The 26,468-nt window shown below is 37.0% G+C and overlaps 1 protein-coding gene across 2 annotated transcripts; it reads right to left on the bottom strand.

The window, feature by feature from the left end:
- Nucleotides 1–26,468, bottom strand: RLIM (ring finger protein, LIM domain interacting). Of its 2 annotated transcripts, XM_049873301.1 has the most exons (5): nt 26,266–26,468; nt 24,381–24,444; nt 9,811–10,002; nt 8,812–8,895; nt 1–7,199 (listed from the first exon to the last, which is right to left on the bottom strand). In XM_049873301.1, exons 3-5 carry the CDS (start codon nt 9,977–9,979, stop codon nt 5,623–5,625), a joined length of 1,830 nt encoding a protein of 609 aa, XP_049729258.1. In that variant the 5' UTR covers nt 9,980–10,002; nt 24,381–24,444; nt 26,266–26,468; the 3' UTR covers nt 1–5,622. The 2 variants fall into 2 exon arrangements, with proteins under 2 accessions (XP_049729258.1, XP_049729257.1); XM_049873300.1 differs by lacking the exon at nt 24,381–24,444.

Here is a 26,468-nt window from a genome sequence, read left to right as displayed (position 1 = left end):
TACATAAATCTTTTCAGAGTTCTTGTATTGGAATATGTTTTTTTTATTTTACCACTCAAAGATAAAGCCATTAAACTACACATCACAGATAAAACAGATGTCATATCACATAAGCCAGTACCTGCCCAATCTTAGTAGTGAGGGGAATCAAAGTCAAGGTTGCACCATAATTCCACTTGATTCTAAAAATCAAATCTATTTGACATTGGTTTGAAGCAACAGAACCTTTATGAGATTCCCCCTTTAAAAGAAAAGCCCAAGGAGAGATAATCAAGCACAAATGATCACTTCATGCATTTTATTGATAGTCTATATTTTAAATCTGCAGTATGACATCTTACAGAGGGAAAAAGCTTCTTCCTAAAAGATAACTATTAATAATCAAACCAGCTTTAATATGACTGACCTTTCAAGGTCTTGTTTTTGCATTAAACAAATTTTAGCAGTTATAAAGCACTGTACAAAAAAGGAAAACTGGGTACATTCTCAAAATTTAATACAGGGCTTCCCAACCGGGAGTCTGCTGGATAGATACTGGAGAAGGGTGTTATGTTCAGGTTTAAATGGAAAGAAACTGAGAAACCAGATAAAGTAAGCCAACCAAATTCATGTCACTTTGTGCTCCTTTCCGCTTTTTTGGAAGTCTCTCCCAGAGGTCAGGAAGCCCTGGTATAACAATCACTTCAGTCTTTACAGAACATACATTTATGTGCTTCATGTTCAAAGATATAAAGGCAGCCTTTGTTACTGTTCTCCCTCCAAATCACTTCAGGTTCTTATAGGCTTCAGAAAGCTTTCCAAGATTGCTGCCTAGTTATTTAGATGAATCCAAGTAAACATTTATACCAAAGTAGCTGTTCCTGGGAGAAGATAAAACAGGCACATACATACATAACCAGGCCAACCTCGTACCTACTCAACTTGATACCTGATCACATGGCCCTGCATCTTTAAAAGCAGCACCAGGGACAAATGAAGCTATCAAGAAGTAAAATCCAAACACTGGACAGTTAAAACACATACAAATCAATTGTTAAAAGAGTATTAGTAAAGGGGCACTAAATAGAGTTAAGGCTGGGCAACTGGTTCAACCATACCTTGGAACTGAAATAATCTTCAAGATGAGAAACTGATAAACCTTGACATAATTAGGCACGGTGGTATGATGGGGTTAATTTTCACTGCATGTCTTTAAGATATCACTCAACCCAAGAGACAATAAAGCAGCTGTGGGTCTTTATTAAACAAATCATAATCAAACCAAATATCTCACTGTAAAGTGCTGGAGGGTATGCCTTTTTCCTTCAGAATTGATTCACAACACCTATATAGACATGATAAGAATCATAAAACTGATACAAACTGTCCTGTTATTATCCTGAGGGTTCTAACGCCTCAGTAACAGCTCTAGTACACGCTGTAGACTTTCAGATTCAAAGTTACTTAAATCAAGTGAGATCAATCACTTTTGGGGAAGATTAGATAGTGTTTTAGAAATATTCCAGTTAAGAAAAAGAATTTTTAAAGGGCAGGCACCAAACCCACAGCTTTTTAGTTGCTTATAAAAAATCTGACTGAAAAAATAAATGAAACACTAGTTCCTTGGACCTTGCGCTTTAACTTTTCAAATGAAGCATGTTATATTGATTTACATTTTCTAATGAGTTTTTCAAAAGCACATAATTTACTAGTTAACTCAATGAATTACAACAATGTAATTGAATATTAAACATACTGAAGAATTATACTGTACTTAAAAAAAAAAGCCTGACACTTTAACATGTGCCTTATCAATTTCATTACTAAGGTATAGAATACTTCAGAAAGTAGCAATCAGCATAGTCTTATAAGACAAGAATAAAAGTGCCCTGCAAACGTGGCTTCTATGTACTTAATATTGGTAATACACTTGACAGGGAAGCCAGTAAGGTAAAACTTAAAAAAAATAATAAAATAAGGCAGATTATGAATTTTTTTCGTTCACAAAAGAACAAAGGAGAAAAAGAGGGTGGGGGGATACATCCTCCGTCTTTAAAAGTATCAACGACAACCACAAGGCGCCACCGTATTCTAGCGAGCTGTTTAAAACGGCCCTTTAAGAGGCATTTTGCAACATTCACCTCCCTATCACATGGGTATTTTGGGAAATGACTGAAAGTCATGGCTAATGCTTGACCCACTTCATGTCATGGACATTTGGGAAGCAGGTGGTTAAGTACAAAGCATGTTAAGTGATAACCCTTCATAAATATAATTTCAGACACTGACACTATAGGAGAGAATACTTGGCATTAAAAGGACGTGTTTTCCCAGGGGGAATAAAAATCAATTACTTGAGGTAACACTAATAGCTAATGAGTTTCCTAATCTTTAAGTCTGGATGAACTCCAATAATGTTTTAAAAGAAATATATATGCATATGTATATATACATACATATATATACATATATATACACACACACACATATATACATACACACATGCTAAACGTGTTTGTTAACTGTACAATTATTACCCTACACTCCAACACTAATATGAACACTTTTCTCAATCCCCACATCCAATAACACCAATGAGGTATAACTAATGTGTTCTTTTTAGAGTAAATATTCCCAAATTAACAACATGGCTCATTTTGTCGTTCCGCTACACATAAGTCTGCAGACTTTGAACCTAACTTGTTCAATTGTTTCTAGTGCTAATAAATTTCAATCTTGTCAACTGCTTGGAGTTAAACAACAAAACACTTCGAATATTTCAGACTAGTGAGTGAATTTCTAAAAATATCGGAAATATTCAAGGAAATTCAGTTTTTAGTACTTTTCCCTATGCTTTACAATGTAATTTCCTAACATTGTTTTTCTTTATTATTAAGTACTACATGAAGTTCAAACTAAGTCTGAAAGACAGAACCTTTCTATAATGAAGAAAAAGTGCAAAGGTACAAAATGAAATGTAAAGTCTTTTCCAAGAAAATGTTCCCTCAACAGGTGTTTGGACGTTGGTGGGAAAAAAGATTTCTGTTCTCCATTGTACATCTGTCACCTATAAATGGCCTTGTCTTCAATGTCCACAACCCTAGTAAGTATATATTAGCCATGGACATTGCAAAATTAAAAAAAAATTAAGTAGCAAACTCCACTAAAGTACTTGTAAGCATTCTACACAATCCAATGGAAATTAATGAGTGCTAGAGAAAAAGGTGTCCACATGCACATGTCAAATATGTGCATTCTACTGAAAGCTATAAACTTAAAATCCTATTTCCAGTGTTTATGAATAACTTCAATATGTACATTCATAACCAACATTCTGCATGAGTTACCTCTTACTTTAATACTTCACAAATGATTAATACATCTTGGGAGGTTAGGGAGGTACCTGTGGTCAATAACTTCCTTTTAGGCTTAGAATGTGCTGCAGTTGTTTATAAATTATTTAAAATGAACACCTCTTTAAAAATGGAACATTTTTTATCAAGAGGAAAATGGATTTGATTTTAGCCAATCAAGACTACCCTGCAGATCTGAGAACTGTAGATTACACCCCTAGGAAAGGAGACAAGGAGGCTCACAAATATAAAGGAACCCTGACTTTTACATGGACGATTTTTTAAAAAGATAAAATGTATTACATAAGCGCCATAAACAGTGAAATCTGCTTAATATTAAAAAAAATAAGTAAAGCTTTGTTTGGACATTATTTCCTTACAAGAGCAGTACATATCATTAGTAAACAACTACTGTATTTACAAGTTCATTTCCTTGATGCTTAGGTAGGACCAAAAGCCAGAGGAAAGAATAAGCTTTGAAAAAAATCTTTGCTGCTAAGTGATTAACATTTAAGGTAGCCAGATAACTTCTAAAGCACACTTGTTTATTTTGTAGAGTAACTGACTATCTCTGGTTAGTTAGCTCACTTTCTTAAAGGTCAAGGACGTGTTCAATCCCTCTTTGGGCCTCTTAGTTCTTTCCCAGAAAAACAAACATCTGCTCCACAGTCAGACTAATTCTAATCCCAACCAGCCTCAAAAGAGCTAAATTAGGCAAGAGTACTGAGGTTTTTCACAAATCTATTCTTACTACTAAGAAAACATTATAAAGTGCATGTCCCATGGAGAGTGAGCAGCATTCTTATCATATATGGGCAGCACAATTAAAATCTGAATTTCAAACAAACCAATCTCACTCACCTTCAACAAAGAGTGATAAAAATCCCTTCATTCTTCATCTGGTCTTTAAATATCAAGTATGCATTGGTACCTTAAATGATAAACCTCAAAAACTGCAAATTCGAAGATATACCTGTTAGCACACACATCTGTACTAACTTCAATTCTTATGCTAAAAGTGGTTTATAGTCCATTTCCTCCACTTTTTATTCCATTTTGGGGGGGGGGACAGACTTGTAAAAATATCAATTTAATTTGCACTATGTGTTACTGGTTTTTCTTAAACCAAAGCTCTGTCAAATCTGATCTTCTACTTCACCTACTTAAGTAGAATACTTTGTCAAATGACTGCTGATCTCACCTCATGAAAATTGTTCATGTATTTATTACTGTCTTCATGAAAAGTCTGAATTTTTCAGAGCAGAGTTCTTCACTCTCTCCATCTTTCATTTCCTGCCTAAATCCAAGTTAAAATACACTATTCCCATTGGTCTTTAATGCAGTTCAATCCTGCACTGTCCTTTCCTTTGCATGTCACAGTTAACTGTTCACATACATTAAATATTATTAGATATGTTCCGCTCTTGACATCTACACACTCACAAAAGCAGCTTTGTACTTTGTTTGGTGTGTTTTACTATGCTGGCTCACAAAAAGCAGTTTTCTCATTTCTAAGCATGATACTTTACAATTTTTAACGCATTAATACAACAGTGCATTGGAAAAAGTACTGAGCCTCTACAAAATAGCTTTACATTTTTAAACAAATGAATGTGATTTTTTTCACTTACACAAGCATAGGCTTTTTAATATTTCCATATGATAAATATCTCAGTTAAACTAAAAGCTCACTCTACAGTGTGCCACAAGTGATGGGCTTAGGAGACAGTTATACACTTAGAAGATCTTAACCTTAGTGTTATTTACACTGACATGTCCAATATCACCTAGAATGAAAGGTGAGCAAATGATATTCATGATATAGCTGGATTTGCATCAAACTGATAACTGGAAACAGTACAGCTTTAAGTAATTACTTATGAAATATGACTGTAACTTAGTCTAAACTGGGAATTTCCTTCGCCCCTCTCTCCTATGGCATGGGAAACTTTAAAGATCAACATGAAACAGATACGAGCCACTGCGAAGGCAGATCTTTTAACAGAACAAGGGAGAAACAAGTTTATATGATAAATTATCAGTAATAGAGATGGTACTGATTCAACTGGTACTGAAATCAGATTTGTGGGCCCTAATACATTGCTTTTTAAACATTTCCTTTTATTCTGGAACAGAAATTGGAGAAAGGACAGTAATTCACTCCGAAAGCAATGACTCAATTCAGGTTGTTAATTTACATTTAAGCACCACTCAAAAAGTGGACATAAAGCAAGTGATTCCTGTTTGCCCATCACTATACCAGCTACATAGCTGAGAGTTCGGATCTTAATTAAACAACACTTTCTCTGTTACCAGAAGCTAAGACTGCTCTGCGACATATAGGACAGGTAGAATTCTCAGATAACCAGCGATCGATGCAGTGGACATGGTATTCATGGGAACAAGGCAGTTTACGAAGTTTGTTGCCTTCTGTATATTCTGTAATGCAAACACTACATGTTTTTAATGCATCGTTTTCACCAAAACTTCTCATTGCCAAGTTGTCAATTTGTTCTTTGGTGAGTCCTCTAGGCTGGTCATCATCCTCCTCATTTAAGAGGAAGAACTGAGCCAGACTAAGGAAGGGCAATGAGCCACTTTCATCAAATGTTACCGGGGCCCTATGTCGACCCTCTCGCCTGGCGCCTGAGGAGGAGCTTCCTTCATTACTGCCTTCAAACACCTCTGAGCTAGTTTCTGAACTTTCACCACTAGAACTGGAACTAGGACTAGAACTGGAACTAGGACTAGAACCAGAACTATTACCACCAGAACCCCCTCTTCCATCCCGTGACTCTGCCCTTTCCATGTTTCGACTTGGGACTGAGCCACCAGGCTCTGAATCAGTATCACTGTACATAAAGTAGCTTAACTCACCAAAACCTGTCATTATCTGCCTTAACATGGTCTGAATGGCAACAGATGTCGTTTCACTTAAGCCAGTATTTAAAATTCTACGAATGGGAATTCTGATGGTACTGACATAGGTTCTCACACCTGCCCGCTCGGAACGTGAAAACGTACGCCTAAAACCTCCTCGTTCACTTTCATAGGTGACAGTGTTGTTTGGTGTCTGAGACCTTGACCGAGTCCTGCTAGCTATGCTATCTCTCTGCCGATATTCTCCAGGACGAACTCTTCTCACTTGAAGATCAAGGACTATGGTTGGAGGTCTCTGTCCTGATCCTGTAGATTCACTATTGCCAGTTGTATCTGAAGAACCTGCTCCTTGAGAGGCATTTCTTGTTCCAGAAGCTGCAAAAAGACCCCTGCTCAGCAACTCAGGTCCAGTTATTTGCTGTCTCAATGTCACATGGTGCCGGGTTCTAGAACTTCCCTCAGTCTCATTTACCAAAGGATGTTCAAAAGTCTGAGATGAGATATTATGATGAGATCTCCTTGAAATTTCACTCATTGGATGCAAAGGTGACCTACTTCTTTCAGCTCTCGCTCTGGTTCTCCGATGGTCTGGACTTCTGCTTCTTGCCCTTCTCTGACCTCTGGTAGGTGGGACTTCTCCTGTTAATGCTTCACTTGAATTTCGTTCTAATCTAGATGGCCTCGCAGATGTTGATTCAGATCGCAGATTTTCTACTTGCCCTTGGCTGTTGTTTTCCATATTTTCTCCACCAGACCGTCTTGCAGATGGCTCATTTTCATTCTCTGGATTTTGGTTCCCATTATTACGGTTAACATTTATCTCTAAACTGAATCTGAAATCACCACTGTTTGGATTAGTCCGGCTCACTGCTCTCCAAGATTGGTTTCCTCTCTGCCCACTTCTTGTTGTATTTCCAGTTTGTCTGACAGAGTTAAGCCAGTCTATTATAGAGTCACCATTAGATACATCATCGGAGGAGTCTCCACCTGTTTAAAAAAAGGAGGGAGAGAGGAAAAAGGAACTACCAAAATTAGGACAATCATAAAATAGTGCTGTGAAACTTCGTATTAAAAGAAAAAAAAAAAAGAAAGTATCTGAACAGATTTCATGTTTACGGATTTTTGGTAAACTACACTCCATAGATCTGCGGGTAAAGACAAGAAAGTTTCGGTTGCATTTGAAGAGCTATCAAATCCTATAGAAAATTAGAGAATCATTTTTAAAAAGGGAATATAGTGGAAGTCTATTTTCAGTATTTTATCATATAGAGAGCCTTGAATATCACTTTGGGACTGTCAGAAGACAGTATTTTTTAGTCCACTAGCAAAATACTAATGCAATCAAACAAGGTAAATGGTACTTAAGGTATACCCATTGCGGTTGAGTTCGTTCTGACCCACAGTGACCCTATAAGACAGAGTAGAACCGCACCGTAGGATTTCCAAGGAGCGGCTGGTGGATCTGACCCGCTGGCCTTTCGGTTAGCAGTTGAGCTCTTAACCACTGCGCCACCAGGGTTCACTTAAGGTATCCCGTTGCTATCAAGTCGATTCCGATTCGTAGTGACCCTACAGGACAGAGTAGAACTGCCCCACAGAGGTTCCAAGGAGTGCCTGGTGCATTCGAACTGCCAACCTTTTGATTAGCTGCCACAGCACTTAACCACTACACCACCAAGGTTTCCTCACTTAAGGTACAGTGCTAGTATTTTAGTTCAAATCACATTTTTGGTCAAATTTTGTTAGTTTACATTACTTCTTCTAGGCTTTTAAGTGTCTTTGATAATACATAAGGTTGTTTCAGCCACTGTAAAATATAAACAAGGTTTATAGGTTTAAAAGTATTTGAATACTTCTTAATGCTACCAAGACTTTAAATTGACATGAAATTGAAGATCAGACCAAATAAAGAGTCTGAACCCAGCATAGTACATATAATGGCATGTTTAGGAACCAAACTGTTATCAATCATAACCTCTTAGGTTATACAGTCAAATTCCCTAGTTCTCACTGGGAGAGAAATACCAGACCTGAGGCTGAGCAGGATTTCTCAACAGCAGGGCTCTTGTCATTTTGAGCCAGTTAATTCTTTGTTGTGAGGACTATGCTGTGCATTATAGGATGTTTAGCAGCATCCCTGGCCTCTTACCCACTAGATGCCAACAGTACCCCTCCAGTTATGTCAACCAAAAATGTCTCCAGACACTGCCAAATGTCCCCTGGGGGATAAAGTTGTAACCTGTTGATAACCACTGGGTTAGAGTATGCAGCGTTTCTTTTTGCTGCTGAGGAAGTCACATGTATACATTGAAGGAATAGTTCAGTAAGTAGGAAATTTAAGTGGGGTGGAAAACCACAAACAACAGCAACAACAAAAAAATCACATTTAAATGGGCCATTTCTCACTACGTCTCAATACAAACAACCCAAAGGTGAAGTGAAACAAAAACATATTGACATTCTCACCAAATATCAAGTAAACTGCTTTTCATGAAAAGTTACTTAATTTGCACCATATCTGAATAAATCTTTGGTGGACATTTACTACTATAAAGTTCCTTATCCATCCCATCCTCTACCCCCCAAAATGAAACTATACCTCTATTTTCGTCTGAGTTTTGTGGTGGTGGTCCCTCTTTAATTTGTTGTAGTCTTCTCAGCAACTCTTCCTCAGTACTTTCACCTGAAAGAAGTTTAAAAATGTTTGCCAAATTACGAATGAAAACCAGCAACTCTTAACCCTCTCATATAAAAACCAAGGAGTAGCAACTTGGGTAGAACTCACTTCTTTGGGAACATGATATTACAACTTATACAAGTTTCTTTTCAGTTCACAAAGTGCTTTTGCATACAATATCTAATTTTAAAAAGATGTAATTCTGGGTAGACATTGTTAACTGCATTTCAAAGTGAGGAAAATGAGACTGACTTCTCAGAAGCCACACCTGAATAAGCAGCAGAGCCAGACCTCCTCCAACTCAGGCATTCTGATTCAACTCTGGTACTGTTGGCTCAAAATGCACTCCCTCTCATAAGAGTCATGCTAAAACCTTACCTTTTAAAATTCAAGCAATCACCCAAAGGTTAGCAGAATTAAATAGAAATGAGGAGGAAAAAAAGACAGTGAGTTTTAACTGGATCAGATGGGACCTAAAGGGGTAAAAGAGAATACGAAGCACAAAGTTCTGTATAGTTGACAATTTCATCCTGGAGAATCATAATTGGGACATATTCAGGGAATCAGGAATGACATAAAATAGGGTAAGTCTGTCTAGGAAGTAAAGTTTCCGTTAGCTATTCCGCACCTGGACCCATGTCTAATAAGTAAAACAAACAACAAAATGTTCAGCTCTATTCTTTTCAATTTAATTCAATGAAAATTCATAATATAATTCATAATTTAAAAATCTCTCCAATATAGGGTAATTTGAAATATAAGTGAACAGAATTATGTAGTAAGTATAGCAGTAAATACCCTTTCATATCCCTTGTATTAAAATTGTATTTCATAATGGCTAAAGATTTTTAAAACGGCTTCAAGTATTTTTAGAAAGTCAGTAACTTGCATACATAAATCCTTAAATTACAAGAAGCATACCTGGGGTGCCTAGCAAATTGTTATCCCTCATAAGCCTATAATCTTCTTCACTCAGGTTATTTACAAATTGATAGAAAGCTTCTTCCCGATCCAATCGGTCCATCTGACTTCTGCGCTGTGCTGCAGACTGATCACCACTTCCTTTATCATTGGAATCTGAGTTTTCCATCTTATGAACAAGTGGAAAATTATCTAAAAGGAGAAAGGAGACCACCAATCTTGAAAAGAGAATAGTCAGTATGCATCGTACATAACAGTTTTAATTATGTGAAAACCCAGAATGCAGGTCAAGATATGGATTTTAAGACCACAAATGAATGAAATTTCATGACAGAAAAACTCGAAAAAGCACTGTTATACTAGGAAAAGACTAAACCACTGGTAGGCAAACTATAGCTCAGACCAAATCCAGCCCTACTTTTATTCTCTTCCAATCTAAGAATGTTTTTTCACACTTTTAAAGGGTTAAAAAAAGAGTATTTTGTGACATGTGAAAATTTTATGAAACTCAAATTTCAGCGTCCATAGTTTTATTTCAATGCAGCCACACATTTATTTACATATCATCTATGGCTACTTTTGTGCTACAATGGCAGAGTTGAGTTGTTGCAAAAGAGACTGTACGTGGCACTCTCATTGCTTTGCACTGCTGCAGTGATGTAGTTATAATTTGACAGCGCTGAGTGCCATAAGTATCACCATACTGTGACATTTATTTTATCACCAATACATACTCATCATGTCAAAAGGAAAGTGGACTTTGAATATCATACTTAAAGGTACAGTGTTATTTTGACACCACCACATGGCAAAGAATTGTGTTTATTATGCAATGACACTGCAACTGTGCTAAAGTAGTAAATATACATTGACATCACCAGACTAAGCACTCATTACAATATTCTCAACTCATAGGGCAGCTACGGTCTGAAAAATCAGGAAATTTAAATGAAATAGCTCTTTACAAAGTATTTTTTTCTAAAAATATTGACAATAAGGCTTCAACCAAATTAAATTTCTAAGCAACTTTTGTTAGCTAAGCAAGGAAAGCCATTTATCAATGGTAAGTTAAACTTTGATTGCAGGAGCTGAAAAAATGTGTCCAGAAAAAATACATTTAAGATTAGCTTTTCAGTGAGTATAGCTGCTCAAAAAGTTGAGGATGTTGGGAGCAACATCAATAACCAACTGAAAAACAAGGCAAATTATTTTGAATGGTTTTTCTTGGTTTTTGACGAGTCAATAAATGCTACCAATACTGTTTTTTTAATTCAAGGAGTTTGAAGTGACTAAGTTAGCAGTCCCCATGGAACAACTTTATGTGAGAACATTTTCAAAGAAGCTGAGAGAACACCAATTCAGTACAATCTGAAGTGGAATCTGTAAAGATGTGTTACAACTGAGATGGTGGTAAAAATGTACAGAGTGGAAAAAGACAAGTTTATAAAGACTGTGAAAATGTAAGGTGTCTGAAGCCTACGGTCATTCATTATTATATTCATCAGCAAGTACTCTGCAGAAAATATTTAATCTATCATGTTCCTGAACCAGTAACCACTCACTCTGGAGACTTAACCATCATCAGTTTTGTAAATAGCCGTCAAAATATAATCTGAATATCCTGATTTGCCCTACCACACAGCAGTTTCATGACTTATCAGTGGTAGTTTTATAGTGATTTTTTTGGTGCTCAGGGCCAAGACTGAATTTTTTTTTCCAAAAAGAACTGTCCTCAATTACTATTATTAAACACTCAATGGCTTGGGAAATTAGCTTTTGCTGCAGACTTGATGTTTCTTAATGTATTCAACCTAAAATTACAAGGCAAAATAGTGCTTATATATGCTAAACTTAGACCGCATTAAGGTAATTTCAACAATAATGTTTTAATCATAAGTAATGTCAAGCTGCTTTGTACATTTCCTGTGCTGTCAAAGAAATAAGATCTCCATTCTCACACAAATGTGCAGCAGAAACGTTTTCTGAGCTCAAGCTACAGTTACAGCAGTATTTTTTGAAACTCTATGCAGTGCAAAGGAAATTTCCATGCCTCAAAATTAATTTAACTGTGCAACTGCTGAAAGCGACAACTCTGCAATGTAATGATATGCTAAAAGGCAAATATCAAGAGAACAACCTAACAGAATTCTATAAATGCCTTCTAAGGAATGAATATGTTTGATTAAAAGCATATGCTTGTGGACTGATATTAGTCTCTGGCAACACCTATATATGTGCTAAGGTATTTTCAAAGATGAAATATGTAAAACTTCAAGTCAGCATTAATATATGAACACCGGCAAATGATTCTGATGATAAGGAACACTAACTTGGGACTCCAATTAAGTGAAATATTATCCCTCTCAAAAAAGAATGCCATTCTTCTCACTAGTTGATCTGTATTAAAAAGCAAAGTACTCAATTAATATTACAGTTTGAATTTTGTTAATAAAAACTTGGTGAAATTTGATTTCTCTCTTTTTATAGAACACTCTCAATTTTTGCCTTTCGGCTCAGAAAAAAAGCCTAAAATACTTACTATCTGGCCTTTTACGGAAAGTTTGCCAACCTTGCTTTAGGTAATACATAAAATCAGCCCAAAATTCTTAATTATCATTCACTATTTGTATGGCTTTAAGGAAATTACAATACTGGCAGGTTTCCATATATTTGCATTTAATTACACAAATAAAAAGCAATGGTAAAGAATCTAAAATAAGACTCAAAAAAATTTCATTCACTAATCCTTTCCTTTCCCACTGATTCACCTTATTTAAGTTCACATCAACATAATATAAACTTAATTCTATGGACATAAGAAAATGTGATTTATGGAAAAGAGGTAGTCTTGATTGGTGCTAGGATTTAACTCCCCACACATGCCCACACACAACACACGAAGTACCAGAATGCTCATAAGACAATACTAAAGAGAAAATAAAAACCCTCTTTCAGATACAAAAAACGAATGTGCCAAACTCCGCCTCCCTGCTAAGCCTAAACAAATTTTAGTGTAGACATGGGCACACCTAGATCCCTAGTCTATTCTCTTTACATCATCATTCTTAGAACTATTCTATCATTGTTTAAACTAATAAGATGACTATGTCAAGAAAAAGGAAGGGAGGAGACTAACATATTTGGACAAAGTTTCCTACTCTCATTAAAAAAAGGAAAGAAACCAGTTGCTGCTGAGTCAGTTCTGACTCATGGTGACCCCATGGGTGTCAGAGTAAAACTGTACTCCACAGGGTTTTCAACAACTGATTTTTCTGAAGTAGATTGCTAGGCCTTTCTTCCAAGGTACCTCTCTCTGGGTGGACATATTCCCGGCAAAACCAATCCACTTACTTTGCCCCACTCTGCCCTACAATGTACCTTGTGCTTTACTACCCTCATACTTCTGCTCATGCTGTTCCCTCAGCCCCTTCTTAGTCCCTCTCTAAAGACTCTTTAAAGTTTTAAAAAGCAAAGATGTCTTTTGTTTACCAAGCCATGGCCTTTTAATTGCCTCATATGCATTCAAAAGTTGGAAAATGAAAAAGGAAGATAGAAGAACTGATGTGTTCAAACTGTGGTGTTAGCAAAGAATATTGAATATACCATGGACTGCCAGAAAAATGAACAAATCAGTCTTAGAAGAAATACAACCAGTGTTTCTTAGAAGAGAGGATGGTAAAACCTTTGCTTCATTACTCTGAACACATCATCAGGAAAGGCCAATTGCTACAAAAGGACCTCATGTTTGGTAGACAGCCAACAAAAATGAGGGAAACTCTCAATGAAATGGATTAACACAATAGCTGCAACAATGGACTCAAACATAGCAAGGATCATGAAGATGGTGCAGGATGGGGCAAGGTTTTGTTCTGTTATACATAAGGTCACCATGAGTTGGAGCTAACTTGGCAACAACTAGCAACGTTTAACTCAACCTTCAAGGTTCAATGAAATCTCACAGCTTAAGAAGCTATTACTATCCAGATAGCACATTTTCCATCCATTTCTGCATACCGCATTTGTTTGTGGCACTATTAGTGGCACTTCTTGCCTTACATGCTCTTCTATATTTTTGAAGTGCATGTGTCTTTTCTTCCCAAGTAGCTCTCCTTAGGGAAAGACCCAGAATTATAGTCTTTTAAACTCCCTTGCACGTTATGTTTAAATGACAACCAAAATTCACTGAATGAATGAGAATATTGAGTTTATTTCCCTTAATAACCTGTCTAAAGCAGCACTGTCCAATAGAAATAAAATGCAAACTACATATGTAATTTTAATTTTTAAATAGCAACGTTAAGTTTGAAAAAAGGGTGAAGTTAATTCTAAGAATATTTTATTTACCCAACACAATCAAAATATTACCATTTTGACCTGCTACCAGTATAAATTATCAAGATGCCTTATATTCGTTTTTAATACTGTCTTCAAAATCTGATGTGTATTTTATACTTACAGCACAACTCAACTCAGATGCTACATTTTCAACCATTAATGTGAAATGAACTCCTACCAAAACAATTGTGTTTAATGGAAAAATATTTTACACTGCTTCAGTGTTCTATTAAAATTTGATAAAATCAAAAACTCAGTTCCACTAGCCACATTTCAAGTGTCCAATAGCCACACGTGGCTAGTGGCTACCATATTGGACAGAAGAGCTTTAAAGCATTTGTTTGTAAGGTAGAGAAGTCCCACACACGGAGTTCTGAAGTGTTCCCAATATACTGTTTTTGTTCTATAAACCTATTAATTATACGTTCAATTTATGTTCTTAGAAAATAAAGTAATAACGTTGGATACTCTATAAATACACACAGGACAGATAATTCTTCCCTGTGCTCACCAAGGAAGACCCACTCTTGACTTTTTGGAATTTCTGTAATTTCCTACACGTGAACTAGAGACAAAGCATTATATACTTCTATTGAAAACTCTGCCAACACTGTCATTTTAGAGATTTTTTTAATCCTGAACAGCTTCTGCCTGATGAGCTTGGAGGAAGCTCCAAAATTCCATGCAAGAGTAATTTTTATTTTGGTTTAGTTTTTTTAATTCAGAATTTTAACAATAAGACATACTCACAAAGCAACATGTGAACAAATTCAAATTACTATTACTTCCATAATATGCTCCTCTCCTTTCTCTCTACCCTCCTTTTCTATACAGCAAAGAAAATATTTTCCCTACATGATATCCCTACAACACACTTATTTGTTACTTCTAAATTGCAACTGAACTGGCAAGGCTTCATTTAGTAGAACATATGTTGTTTTTGCTAAGGTAGAGGTTTCCATTAAGGAAGTAGTTTGTTCTTGTAGTTGGTTAGGAGACAGGGAGAGAAAAATCCAATTTCCTTCCCTACTTTTGCCCCAAGGCTCCATGCTGTCTGCTGTATTCTACACAGTCCCTGGGTGGCACAATTAGAGGGTTGACTACTAACTGAAAGGTTGGTGGTTGGAATCCACCCAGAAGTACCCTGGAAGAAAGACTAGTGATCTGCTTCTGAAAGGTCACAACTTTAAAAATCCTGTGGAGCACAATTCTACTCCGTACACGTGGGGTCGCCATGATTTGTAATCAACTCAATGGCAACTATTTTTTCTTTTTTTTTTTTGGCGCGGGGAGCGGAGGTCAAGAGATTTTAGCACTGGCAAGGCACCTCCAAACTATAGGGACATTTAAGGAATGAGTTAACCAAAGAGGTCCCCTGAACTTGTGGTAATTCTATTTTGAAAACAAATAATGAATGCAAGCAACATCTTTAAAATGCCTTGTAAAATAATCTTACTCTCACAGACCTAATGAATCTAGTCTCATTTTATGCAGCCCTTCACTATCTAGGAAACCCTGGTGGCGTAGTGGTTAAGTGCTATGGCTGCTAACCAAGAGATCGGCAGTTCAAATCCTGCAGGCGCTCCTTGGAAACTCTATGGGGCAGTTCTACTCTGTCCTATAGGGTCGCTATGAGTCCCAATCGACTCAATGGCAGTGGGTTTGGCAGTGGGTTCACTATCTAAGTGGTATAAATGAAGAAATGTAATAAATCTAAACCACGAGTTCTTCTCCTGGTAGATGTAATGCTAGTATTGTAAGATAAGTGAAAATGAGTATTTTAAAGGTTAAAGCATACCAGATACCAAGGGATCACAGTCCAAATAACCTCTTTTGGTATGAAAATATTAAGGACAAAATGTTAATATTATGTATAAAATATTAGGGTCTCCAGATTCTACGCTATGATGAATAACACTGCGGTAGATTTCCAGTTTAACTATTACAAGGAAAAAAAAGACTCCCCACACACCTCTGACCTCCTTCAATGTCATTATGAAAGAAAAAAATCTTAAATCTACTTAGTTATTTTACTCTCAATTATAATATTCATGTAGCATAAGTCAGAAGTTTTGGATTATGATTAACATCAGCCACTTTTAAACTTAAATGTTTCTAAGAAAAGCCTATCAATAAAAAACAATCTAAGAGAACATATAATTGCTCTTAAATAACTCAGGCCTCTCCCTAGTTATATGCAATACTCACCATCCTATATTTATACAGACCTTTCACCTATATTTAAGCCTCACAACAATCCTATTAAGTAGGAATCCCCACCTCTACTTTACAGATGAGAAACAAGCAAAGAGAGGAAGTGATTTACCAAGTCCATGTGGCTCATAAGAGGAAAAAGCCAGTAATTAAATACAGGTCTCCTGATTCCAAATCTAGTGAACTAGCCACTAAACTACAATTGCCTCCTAATATAATATAACCCAAGACTATATACTTTAAAATACATTCCTTCAACACCAATAGGCACGTCTGAACTATTCAACCTCACTATGAGCTTTTTGGAGCCCTGGTGGCACAGTGGTTAAGAGTTCAGGCTGCTAACCAAAAGGCTGGCACTTCAAATTCACCAGCTGCTCCTTCTAAACCCTCTGGGGCAGCTCTACTTTGTCCCATAAGGTCACGATCGGTCAGAATCGACGCGACAGCAACGATTTTAACGGGTATGAGCTTTTTGTATCATGCTCACTCCTTTTACGAAAACTTCCAAAATGGCACAAACACCTTTTATAAGCAGGATGAATCCATGAGGACTTATTTTTAAATGTCAACTCAATATAAAAAAAAAATACAGTCACCCCTTGAAGAAACAATGTATTGTATTAGCCTCATTTCTCTGAGTACTACGTGCCAGTATATCCAAATCCATTCCTGAAAGCAAGCAGCCAAATTAGAAATTCTGCCCAGTTGTTTCTGGGGAAGAAAAACCAGTAAAAACACTTGAGATTTAATTATAATTAGGTAATTTAAAACACAGATTTTAATCACCTTGAGAATTTAAAAGCATTGTTAGTGATCTTCATTTCTTACAGTCACTATCATGTTAATATAAATTATGCACACTGCAAATGTTTTGACCACTGCTAAAAGCAGTATTACATTTAATTCTCCTGATCCATGTATGGAAACCCCGGTGGCATAGTGGTTAAGTGCTACAGCTGCTAACCAAAGGCTTGGCAGTTCGAATCCACCAGGCGCTCCTTGGAAACTCTATGGGGCAGTTCTACCCTGTTCTATAGGGTCACTATGAGTCAGAATCGAATGGATGGCACTGGGTTGGGTTTGGTGTTTGGTTTAATCCATGTATGTCAATCTTTTAAAAATGTAATTTTGTTATGGGATTATAGCAAGTCACTTAAAATACTATTGCTCAATATTAATGGTTCAGGCCACCTGGTGCTAAGTATAAGCATGCATATTAATTATATTTGATGGACACACTGCATCATAGACCCAATTAGGGAGGCATAAAGCATCAGCATAGACTGTTAATAAAACCGACTTTATAAAACTGAATTCTAAAACATCATATCAAATGCTTGTGTGTATCTATTTAAAAAATAAGCAAAAACTCTACTACAAAAAGACAACCCAATTAAAAAATGGGCAAAGGATATGAACAGACACTTCACTAAAGAAGACATTCAGGTAGCTAACAGGTACAGGAGGAAATGCTCACAATCATTAGCCATTGGAAAAATGCAAGTGAAAACTACAATGAGATTCCATCTTATTCCAACAAGGCTGGCATTAACCCAAAAAAAACAAAATAATAAATATTGGAGAGATTGTGGAGAGACTGGAACACTTATACACTGCTGGTGGGAATGTAAAATGGTATAACCACTTTGGAAATTGCTTTGGCGCTTCCTTAAAAAACTAGAAATACCATACGATCCAGCAATCCCACTCCTTGGAATATATCCCAGAGAAATAAGAGCCTTTATATGAACAGATATATGCACACCCATGTTCACTGCAGCACTGTTTACAACAGCAAAAAGATGGAAGCAACCAAGGTGCCCATCAACGGATGAATGGATAAATTATGGTATATTCAACACAATGGAATACTACGCATCGATAAAGAACAGTGATGAATCTGTGAAACATTTCATACTACGGAGGAATCTGGAACGCATTACGCTGAGTGAAATTAGTCAGTTGCAAAAGGATAAATAGTGTATGAGACCACTATAAGAACTCGAGAAATAGTTTAAACACAGAAGAATACATTCTTTGATGGTTACAAGAGTGGGGAGGGAGGGAAAGGGGTTTTCACTGATTAGATAGTAGATAAGAACTACTTTTTTTTTTTTTTTGCAAGTGAAGGGAAAGACCACACACAACACAGGAGAGGTCAGCACAACTGGACTAAACCAAAAGTAAAGAAGTTTCCTGAATAAACTGAACACTTTGAAGGCCAGCATGGCAGGGGTGGGGGTTTGGGGACCATGGTTTCAGGGGAACCCTAGGTCAATTGGCATAATAAAATCTAGTAAGAAAACATTCTGCATCCCACTTTGGAGAGTGGCGTCTAGCTAGCAAGCGGCCATCTAAGATGCATCAATTGGTTTCAACCCACTTTTGGCAAAGGAGAATAAAGAACATCAAAGACAATGTAATTATGAGCCCAAGAGACAGAAAGGGCCACATAAACCAGAGACTACATCGGCCTGAGACCAGAAGAACTAGATGGTGCCCGGCTACAACCGATGACTGCCCTGAGAGGGAACACAACAGAGAACCCCTAAGGGAGCAGGTGAGCAGTAGGATGCAGACCTCAAATGCTCGTAAAAAGACCAGACTTAATGGCTGCACTGAGACTAGACGGACCCCAGGGGGTCATGGTCCCCAGACCTTCTGTTAGCCCAAGACTGGAACTATTCCCAAAGCCAACTCTTCAGACAGGTATTCGACTGGACTATGGGATAGAAAATGATACCGGTGAAGAGTGAGCTTCTTGGATCAAGCAGACACATGAGACTATGTGGGAAGCTCCTGTCTGGAGGGGAGATGAGAGGGCAGAGGGGGTTAGAAGCTCTTAGAATGGACACAAAAATAGAGAGTGGAGGGAAGGAGTGTGCTGTCTCATTAGAGTGAGAGCAACTAGGAGTATACAGCAAGGTGTACATAAATTTTTATACGAGAGACTGACTTGATTTATAAACTTTCACTTAAAGCACAATAAACATTAAAAAAAGTCACATGTATTAAATACGGAAGAAATAACCTCTTTAGGCAAAAAAAAAGGGAGAAGGAGTAAAGAATCAAGGTAACATCAACCAACCACTCAAGCATCCTGTCCATTTTCAACTTTCACATATGTTCATCCAAGCTTCAAACTCAATGTTCTAAAGCAGAACATGTCAATTAAAAAAAAAAATCATAGATTCAATATAAAAATGTTACACTAAAAAGAGGACAAACACCTGTTTACAATAGAGCTTCTTTAAGAACCTCCTAAAGGAGATAAGAATTAATGTCATTCGATCCTTGTCAATAAAGCAAAGAAAACTGTTAGCTCAACAATATCGTCATCAAAATAAAAAGTACTTAATACAGTTTAAAAAAGTTAAATCACAAAGAACTGCTGAATTTGAGGTCAGCATATAAAATACTATCATATATGTAGACACCAGAAGTGTTGGATTCTTCAAATATGGAATGTTTAAAATTTTTGGCATTTGTTGCATAAAGACAAAAGTTTATTAGTGGTTACCAGGGGCTGAGGGGAAGAGAAATATAGAGTTATCACTTAAGGCGGTACTGAGTTTTTCTCTAGGGGGATGAAAAACATTTGACCATGGATAGTGGTGATGGTAGCACAATATGGTTAATGTAATTAATGTCACTTAAAAATGGATATCTTGTTATATATAATTTACCACAATAAAAAAATGACTGATGAACAACATGCATGAACTCTGAGATCATGCTAAGCGAAACAAATCAATCAGAAGAGACCACATATTTTACGATTCCATTTAAATAAAATGTCCAGAATAGGCAAATCTATGGAAAGTAGATTAGTGGTTGTTTAGGTTTGGTGTGCTGGAGGAAGCAGGAGGTGGCTGCTAAAGGGTTCAGGTTTTCTTTTGGGGATGATGAAAGTGTTCTAAAGTTGATTGTGGTGATGGTTGCACAACTCTATAAATATGCTAAAAACCACTGAATGATACAGCTTAATGGGTAAACTGTAATTACATCTCAATCTAGTTGTTACCAAAAAAAAAGATGGCATTTTCAACAAATAAAAGTTTGATAACAACCAGATAGCTTTTTAACTCCATACATGGGTTAAAAAAAAAAAAAAAAAACCACTGCCGTCGAATCGTGGAATTCAGCTCTGTGAAAAAGAAAAAACAGGAAGTATTGGGTTCTACTCTTGGCCATAACATTAAACAGCTATGTCAATTTGGGCAATTCACTCAACAACCCCTTATGCCTTAGGAGCTCCATCAATATTAGAGGATAGGATTAAATCATCTACAAGGTATCTTCCAGTTCTATTGAATCTGTGACTGTGAATAAGATATAATCCAGGTCACATTACAGTATTACATATGAAAAATAAAGTTTAAGAAACAAAATGAAAAAATAGGATGTAAACTTAGAAGATGTGATTTTCTTTTCTCACTGCCATTTCTTTCATTATGTACTATATCTCCTTTTTCCTGCCTATCTTATCTTTTTTAGAAGAAAAATATACAACATTCTTCTTTAAAAAAAAAAAAAACAGGGCAGGGTTGCTGTTACACTGCCTTTCCTTACTGTATAAGATATCTCTCACCAATCACACAGGATGCTACCAAAGCATCCACCACTGCTGATGCTATTTTAACAATAAGAGATTAGCCTCGCTTATAATTCTTCTATCTTTACCACTTAGAAGGGGACAAAAAAAAAAGGCTCAGAAATAGTCCTCAGGGGTGTAATCTCTTGGCAGGAGATCTACTTACTTACAGCTAAAAAATACTACAACCTCCAAAACAGTTAAAAACAAAGGCGTATTAAGGATGTCAACAAATGAAAAGACAGAAAACCATGCATGCCAAATGCTGCCAATTAATAGAATCAAGTTAGTATAAAAAAGGAAACCATTATGATGACATTTCATCTCACTCATGTACTTTAATTTTGACTGTGGATTTAATCTTCAATTACTCACTTCATATTCTTTTATTATTGAGCTACATCACTAAATTAGAATTATCCACTAACTCAATTTTGACTTACTTCTCTCATCATTCCCAAGAAGTACAAAAAGACTCAAAAATCCGAAAGGTTCATGTGTTTATAAAAGCAAAATACCAAACCAAACTCGCTGCCGTCGAGTTGATTCCAACTCATAGAGACCCTCTGGTACAGAGCAGAATTGCTACGTAGGGTTTTCAAGGAGTGGCTGGTGGATTTGAACTGCGGGCCTTTTGGTTAGCAGCCATAGCTTTTAACCACTGCACCACCAGGGCTCCAAAAGCAAAATGGTTAATGTAAAATCACTAATTACTAGCAATGTTAGTGTTCACCAATTACTAAACTACACTATTTTAAGGAGTAAGAGTTTTCCATAAAAAAATAGCTTCTGTAAAAAGAGTGAAGCCAATTTTAAAAAATAAAACCACTTGACCAGAAATTACTAGCAATGTGTTCACCAATTACCAAACTACACTATTTTAAGGACATAAGAGTTTCCCATCAAAAAATAACTTTCGTTAAGAGTGAAGCCAATTTGAAAAAGTAAAACCACTTGACCAAAAACACGTATCTTTGACAATGTTGTATCATTTGAGGAAAACAGTTTTGTATTTAAGTTCAACCATACTGACAGTTCTTCTTGAACCAGTGTTCCTATAAAGAAGTGTTATCATAAGTGGTCATACATCCCTGGTTTGTGCAGAACAGTAATGGTTTATACCTGTTACCCTGGAGTAATTATTAATATGACCCCCTTTCACACTCAAAAATGTCCATACGGATAATTTATAAGGTCACCTTAGTTACAAGTAACACCGAAGGGAACTTTGATCAATAAAAAATGAAAACCGTAGAAATGTGAACTACTTTCCTTCTATAGTCAAATGGAGATCAAGAGGAAAGGGACATTCTTCATTCCAGAAAAAATTTAAAATACTGTAACACAATTATTTCCTTCCCCCCACGGAAAAGTATCATGCTAACCACCAAGTACCGTTACAATGTAAAAAGTTAAGCCCAATTTTTAGTTGCAAAATTGTTGCAAGAGGTCCAAGAATCTATATAGACACCAAATGCTGTCTACACTTTACTCACACATGCATACGTAGGTACTATTATGACACAGTCACTGCAACATGGGGCTCTAACATAGCAACAATTGTAAGGGTGGCACAGGACTGGGACAGTGATTCGTTATGTCGTACACAGGGCTGCTATGAGTTGGAACTGACTCGACAGCACCTAACAACATTATGACTAATGAAATTAAAACTTGGGTCGGAGCACTAAAATATGAGAAAATATATAGCAAAAACATCAGCTACGTATCTCAGGAGGAAAACCACACATTCAAAAGTGTATTCTCAAACTGTTCAAAATTGCCAAGTCTTTTATATTAAATACCTCAACTGATGAAAGGAAAAATAAACTGCTTGTTTACCTGGGAAACTTCCACATTCAAAGAAACAATGAGGGAAAAAATGGACACAGAAGTATTATACTGCTTTCTCACACTGGTTATCAAAACTTCAAGGGATTATGTAAACTGGATAATTTTTTAAATCGATGGGTCATAAGGGTCTGGATCTTTGTGTTACACAGAAATGTTAAGGAACTGGACTTACAAAAGAAAAACATGTCCCCATCTTAGGCAATGGCTCAAAATTCTAGTACCTCATTGGTCTGGGTTTGACAGAAGACTTTTCACTTTCTAATTGTTAACCACTCTATGGTCAATCAAGGGACCAAAAGGCTAGTCAGTGATTTGCACTAATTTTCCAAACCACAAGTGCTAAGGAAAATGTAATGTACATATTATAATTCTATAAATGCAGATGTCCCATTTGACCTACTGTATTTTAAGGCCTCCCATGTTCACTAATCTGAGAGAATATCCATCCATCCAGCCTACCAAATCTAGATACCATTTGATTATTAAGCCATTTCTTAAAACCAGTTCTGATTTTAAATTAAGTTTATCAAATTATATCAAGAGTACTAATGGCTGAAAGAGGAACTGTAAAAGACAAAAAAAGGGTGGAGGGATAATTGCTAGATCGGTCTCACTTGTTTCATAAAGATTTTAAGTGTTAACAAAAGTTTTTGATGCAACATAACCTACAGATTTATTACAATCTTTGTAATTTCATTTCTATTGTATTCCCTATCTAATAAGAGAACAACCAAATCTAGAGGCATTAAAGTTTAGGGACTTCAGCATCAGACAGACCTGAGTTAAAATGTGGGGCCACCATTTACTTATTAGCTATTTAACTGAGGACAAATTACTTAACCTTTTCTGAGTCTGTTTTCTCTACAGAACCGTTAATATACTCATGTGGCTTTAAGGATTATATAATAATACATGCAAAGCACAGGGCCTAGAACATAACCATCCAATAAAAGCTAGATATGAACGCAGGCTTGGAACAATCCAGGTTTCCACCTGTTGTCCAGGCATAATTATTAATAATGTCCCTTTTGCTCTTTAAAGTGTCCTGGTTAGGGCAATAAACTATGTGGTTACCTTAACCATGATGATGATGATGAAAATAATTAGTACTAATTAGATTATACATTATGACTTTTTGTATCTTGAAGAGAAAAAAAATCAAGCACCACACAAAAATAAGATTATATTCCTGTAAGATAGTCTACTGATAATTCATTTATTCAATGAACACTTAAAACACTATTTTATTTATTCATACCCATCTCATTTCAGCAATGACTTAGGCAGCAATTTTCCTTTTGGTCTTTCTGTACTATACAAACTTCAGACATTATTTAAAAAAGGGAAAAAAAATCACAGATAAAGCAATGGTGATTTCCAGCTACACAGAACATTACCCTTTGAATTCCCAGTGAAAAGTACCCCTTCTCATCATGAAGAATGCCCAACACCAACTAACATATATCAATGAGCCCATCCAATTACAGGGCCTACAAAACATAACAATAAATATTTTTAAACATGCATTCTACACATAAATCATCAGGAGACGCAACAAAAAATAAATTACCTGACTGTTATGACATAGTATTGAAATACAATAAACTGGATTTTAGTTTTCTTCACTCTCTGCTCTAGAAAAAAAAAGAATCCATTATTCTTCCTCTTTTATAAGATACACATTTTCTTTGTAATAGACACATCCTAAAAAAAATACACATACCTATGCATTTTAGTTACAAATACACCATAACCCAACCTAATTCAATATTAGTATTGGGATATCTGGGTAGACTCAGAAGGTCAGAGGGAACCAGGAGTTAGACTTAAGATTGCCCTTAAAGGCTGAGAGTCCATATACCTTTTAACACAAGCTTGCTTAAAATATGCCTTTCCTTATCAGACCAGTAATTATTTGCAGATTCAGATAGTCACTTTCAAGGACTTACTCAGGACATTACACTAGCCTAAGGTAGGAACTAAAGTATTAAAAATAATACTTTATTTTCAGGACATCTTAGGCTAAAGAATGTTTGAAAACGTTTTCTCAATCACTGAAGAGTGTCCTAAAACCATATTTTTAAAAAGGTTTAGACTGGTCTTCCTGGGTATTTAATCTATTTTTACAATTTAGAAAACTGTCTTTTGGCGGGGGGGGGGGCTATAATTATGCTTGCCTGCTCTCAAGTCATCCAGGACAGAGGGATAATATGAGTTATTTTGTCTTTAATCATGAAGCGTCAAAGAAAGATTTGTGTAGTTCGTTTAGTATTTCTCCCTCACTTCAATCATCCAAAACCACAGCGGTTAACTCTAATTCAGGAAATGTGGGCTTCTTATTTCCAGAAAAAAAAAAAAGATATATATTATATATATATACACATACAGTGGGGCCTTGCAAACGGTGGATGACATTCTGATGTAATAACAAGCAAGGCCCTGCTAGGCCTCAGATTCCCGGGCTAACCTGTGGAATAAGTACGGTGAAACTGTCTAGGGAAGGAACGTGGCTGTCTCCTCCATCTTGAAATTAATCAGCATAAGGGAAAAAGGGACTGAGTATTCAGGAAGCAGAAGCCCAACCGGTTAATACTAGTTAGTAAGCTATGGCGTACGTGGCAGGTACCGCCCGCAGAAGACGAGACCCTTTGGCCTTTTTTTTTTTTTAATGGGGAGGGGTTGGGTTGTTGGCGGACTGAACGGAAATTAACTTAAAATAATTTGTCCCAATTCCTACCCCAACCTAGGGAAAAACAACAAACACGCAACGGCTTTTCCCTCCCTTTTGGGGGATCCTTCCAGTGATTTCAGGCAAAGGACACGCCAGGGTTTTCAATTCGAACAAGGAAGTAAGCTACATTTGCCCCAGATCCTAAGGGAAGATGTCATCGTGACCCCAGGGGGCGCTTAATGGGCAGTGTCCTACAGGAAAGCTCAACATGGGGTTTTGAAAAATGTAAATCCTGGGAAATCTAAAGATCCAAGAGTTCCCAGTATCTGAGAGCGGCCTGATTTTTTTTTTCCTTTTCCCATACCCAAGCCGGCCATGTAGAGGGCGGAGAGGTGAGGGGAAGCCTCTAGAGAAGAGAAAGGAGAAAAACCTGGGATGATAAAAGATTCTCACGCCTGAGGTCAACACTCGGAAACTGCCGGCCCCAAATTCCTAAGACTTTGGAGGGTCCCGGCTGCGGCACGCGCGGCCACCAAGAGGAAGTACTACCCACCTCCTTCCCCTTCTTCAAAGCACCCATCGACTATACCACTCAACTAAAATGGCAGCGGCGACTACGCCACGAAGCCCCCCGCAGGAACGGGCCCTGGGGTTCGGAGGCGGCACTGAGCTTCTATCACGACGCACCACTCAGGCCATTTTGAGAAAACGCGGCAGCAGTAGCTCCGCGGTCTTCCTCTTGCTCTACATCCATTTCTCACGGGATTCCCAAGTCTTCACTTACTCGGTTTTAGTGTCAGGATCCGACTCGGTCGGTTCGGCCTCCGCCGCCTAGGCTCCTTGCACCTCCCCTACCGCCGCTCTCAATCCCGCCTCCGATGAGTCGCTGGTTGAGACCCGCCTCTAGCCCAGCGCCTGCTCGGAGACGTTGCTCAGGCAGCCATTATCTTCCCCATTGTTACCAAGCAGCGACAGGAAACGACTGCC

This window comes from Elephas maximus, chromosome X, assembly GCF_024166365.1.
Source record: "Elephas maximus indicus isolate mEleMax1 chromosome X, mEleMax1 primary haplotype, whole genome shotgun sequence".
Lineage (NCBI taxonomy): Eukaryota > Metazoa > Chordata > Mammalia > Proboscidea > Elephantidae > Elephas > Elephas maximus.
This window is presented reverse-complemented; position numbering and strand designations above follow the sequence as displayed.

Coding starts and splice junctions, on each gene's coding strand:
- RLIM (XM_049873301.1), bottom strand. CDS start 9,979: ATGGAAAACTCAGATTCCAATGATAAAGGAAGTGGTGATCAGTCTGCA. Junction 8,896..9,810: donor CAATTTGCTAGGCACCCCAG/GTATGCTTCTTG, acceptor AACTTCTTTCAG/GTGAAAGTACTGAGGAAGAG. Junction 7,200..8,811: donor AAACTCAGACGAAAATAGAG/GTATAGTTTCAT, acceptor TTTTTTAAACAG/GTGGAGACTCCTCCGATGAT.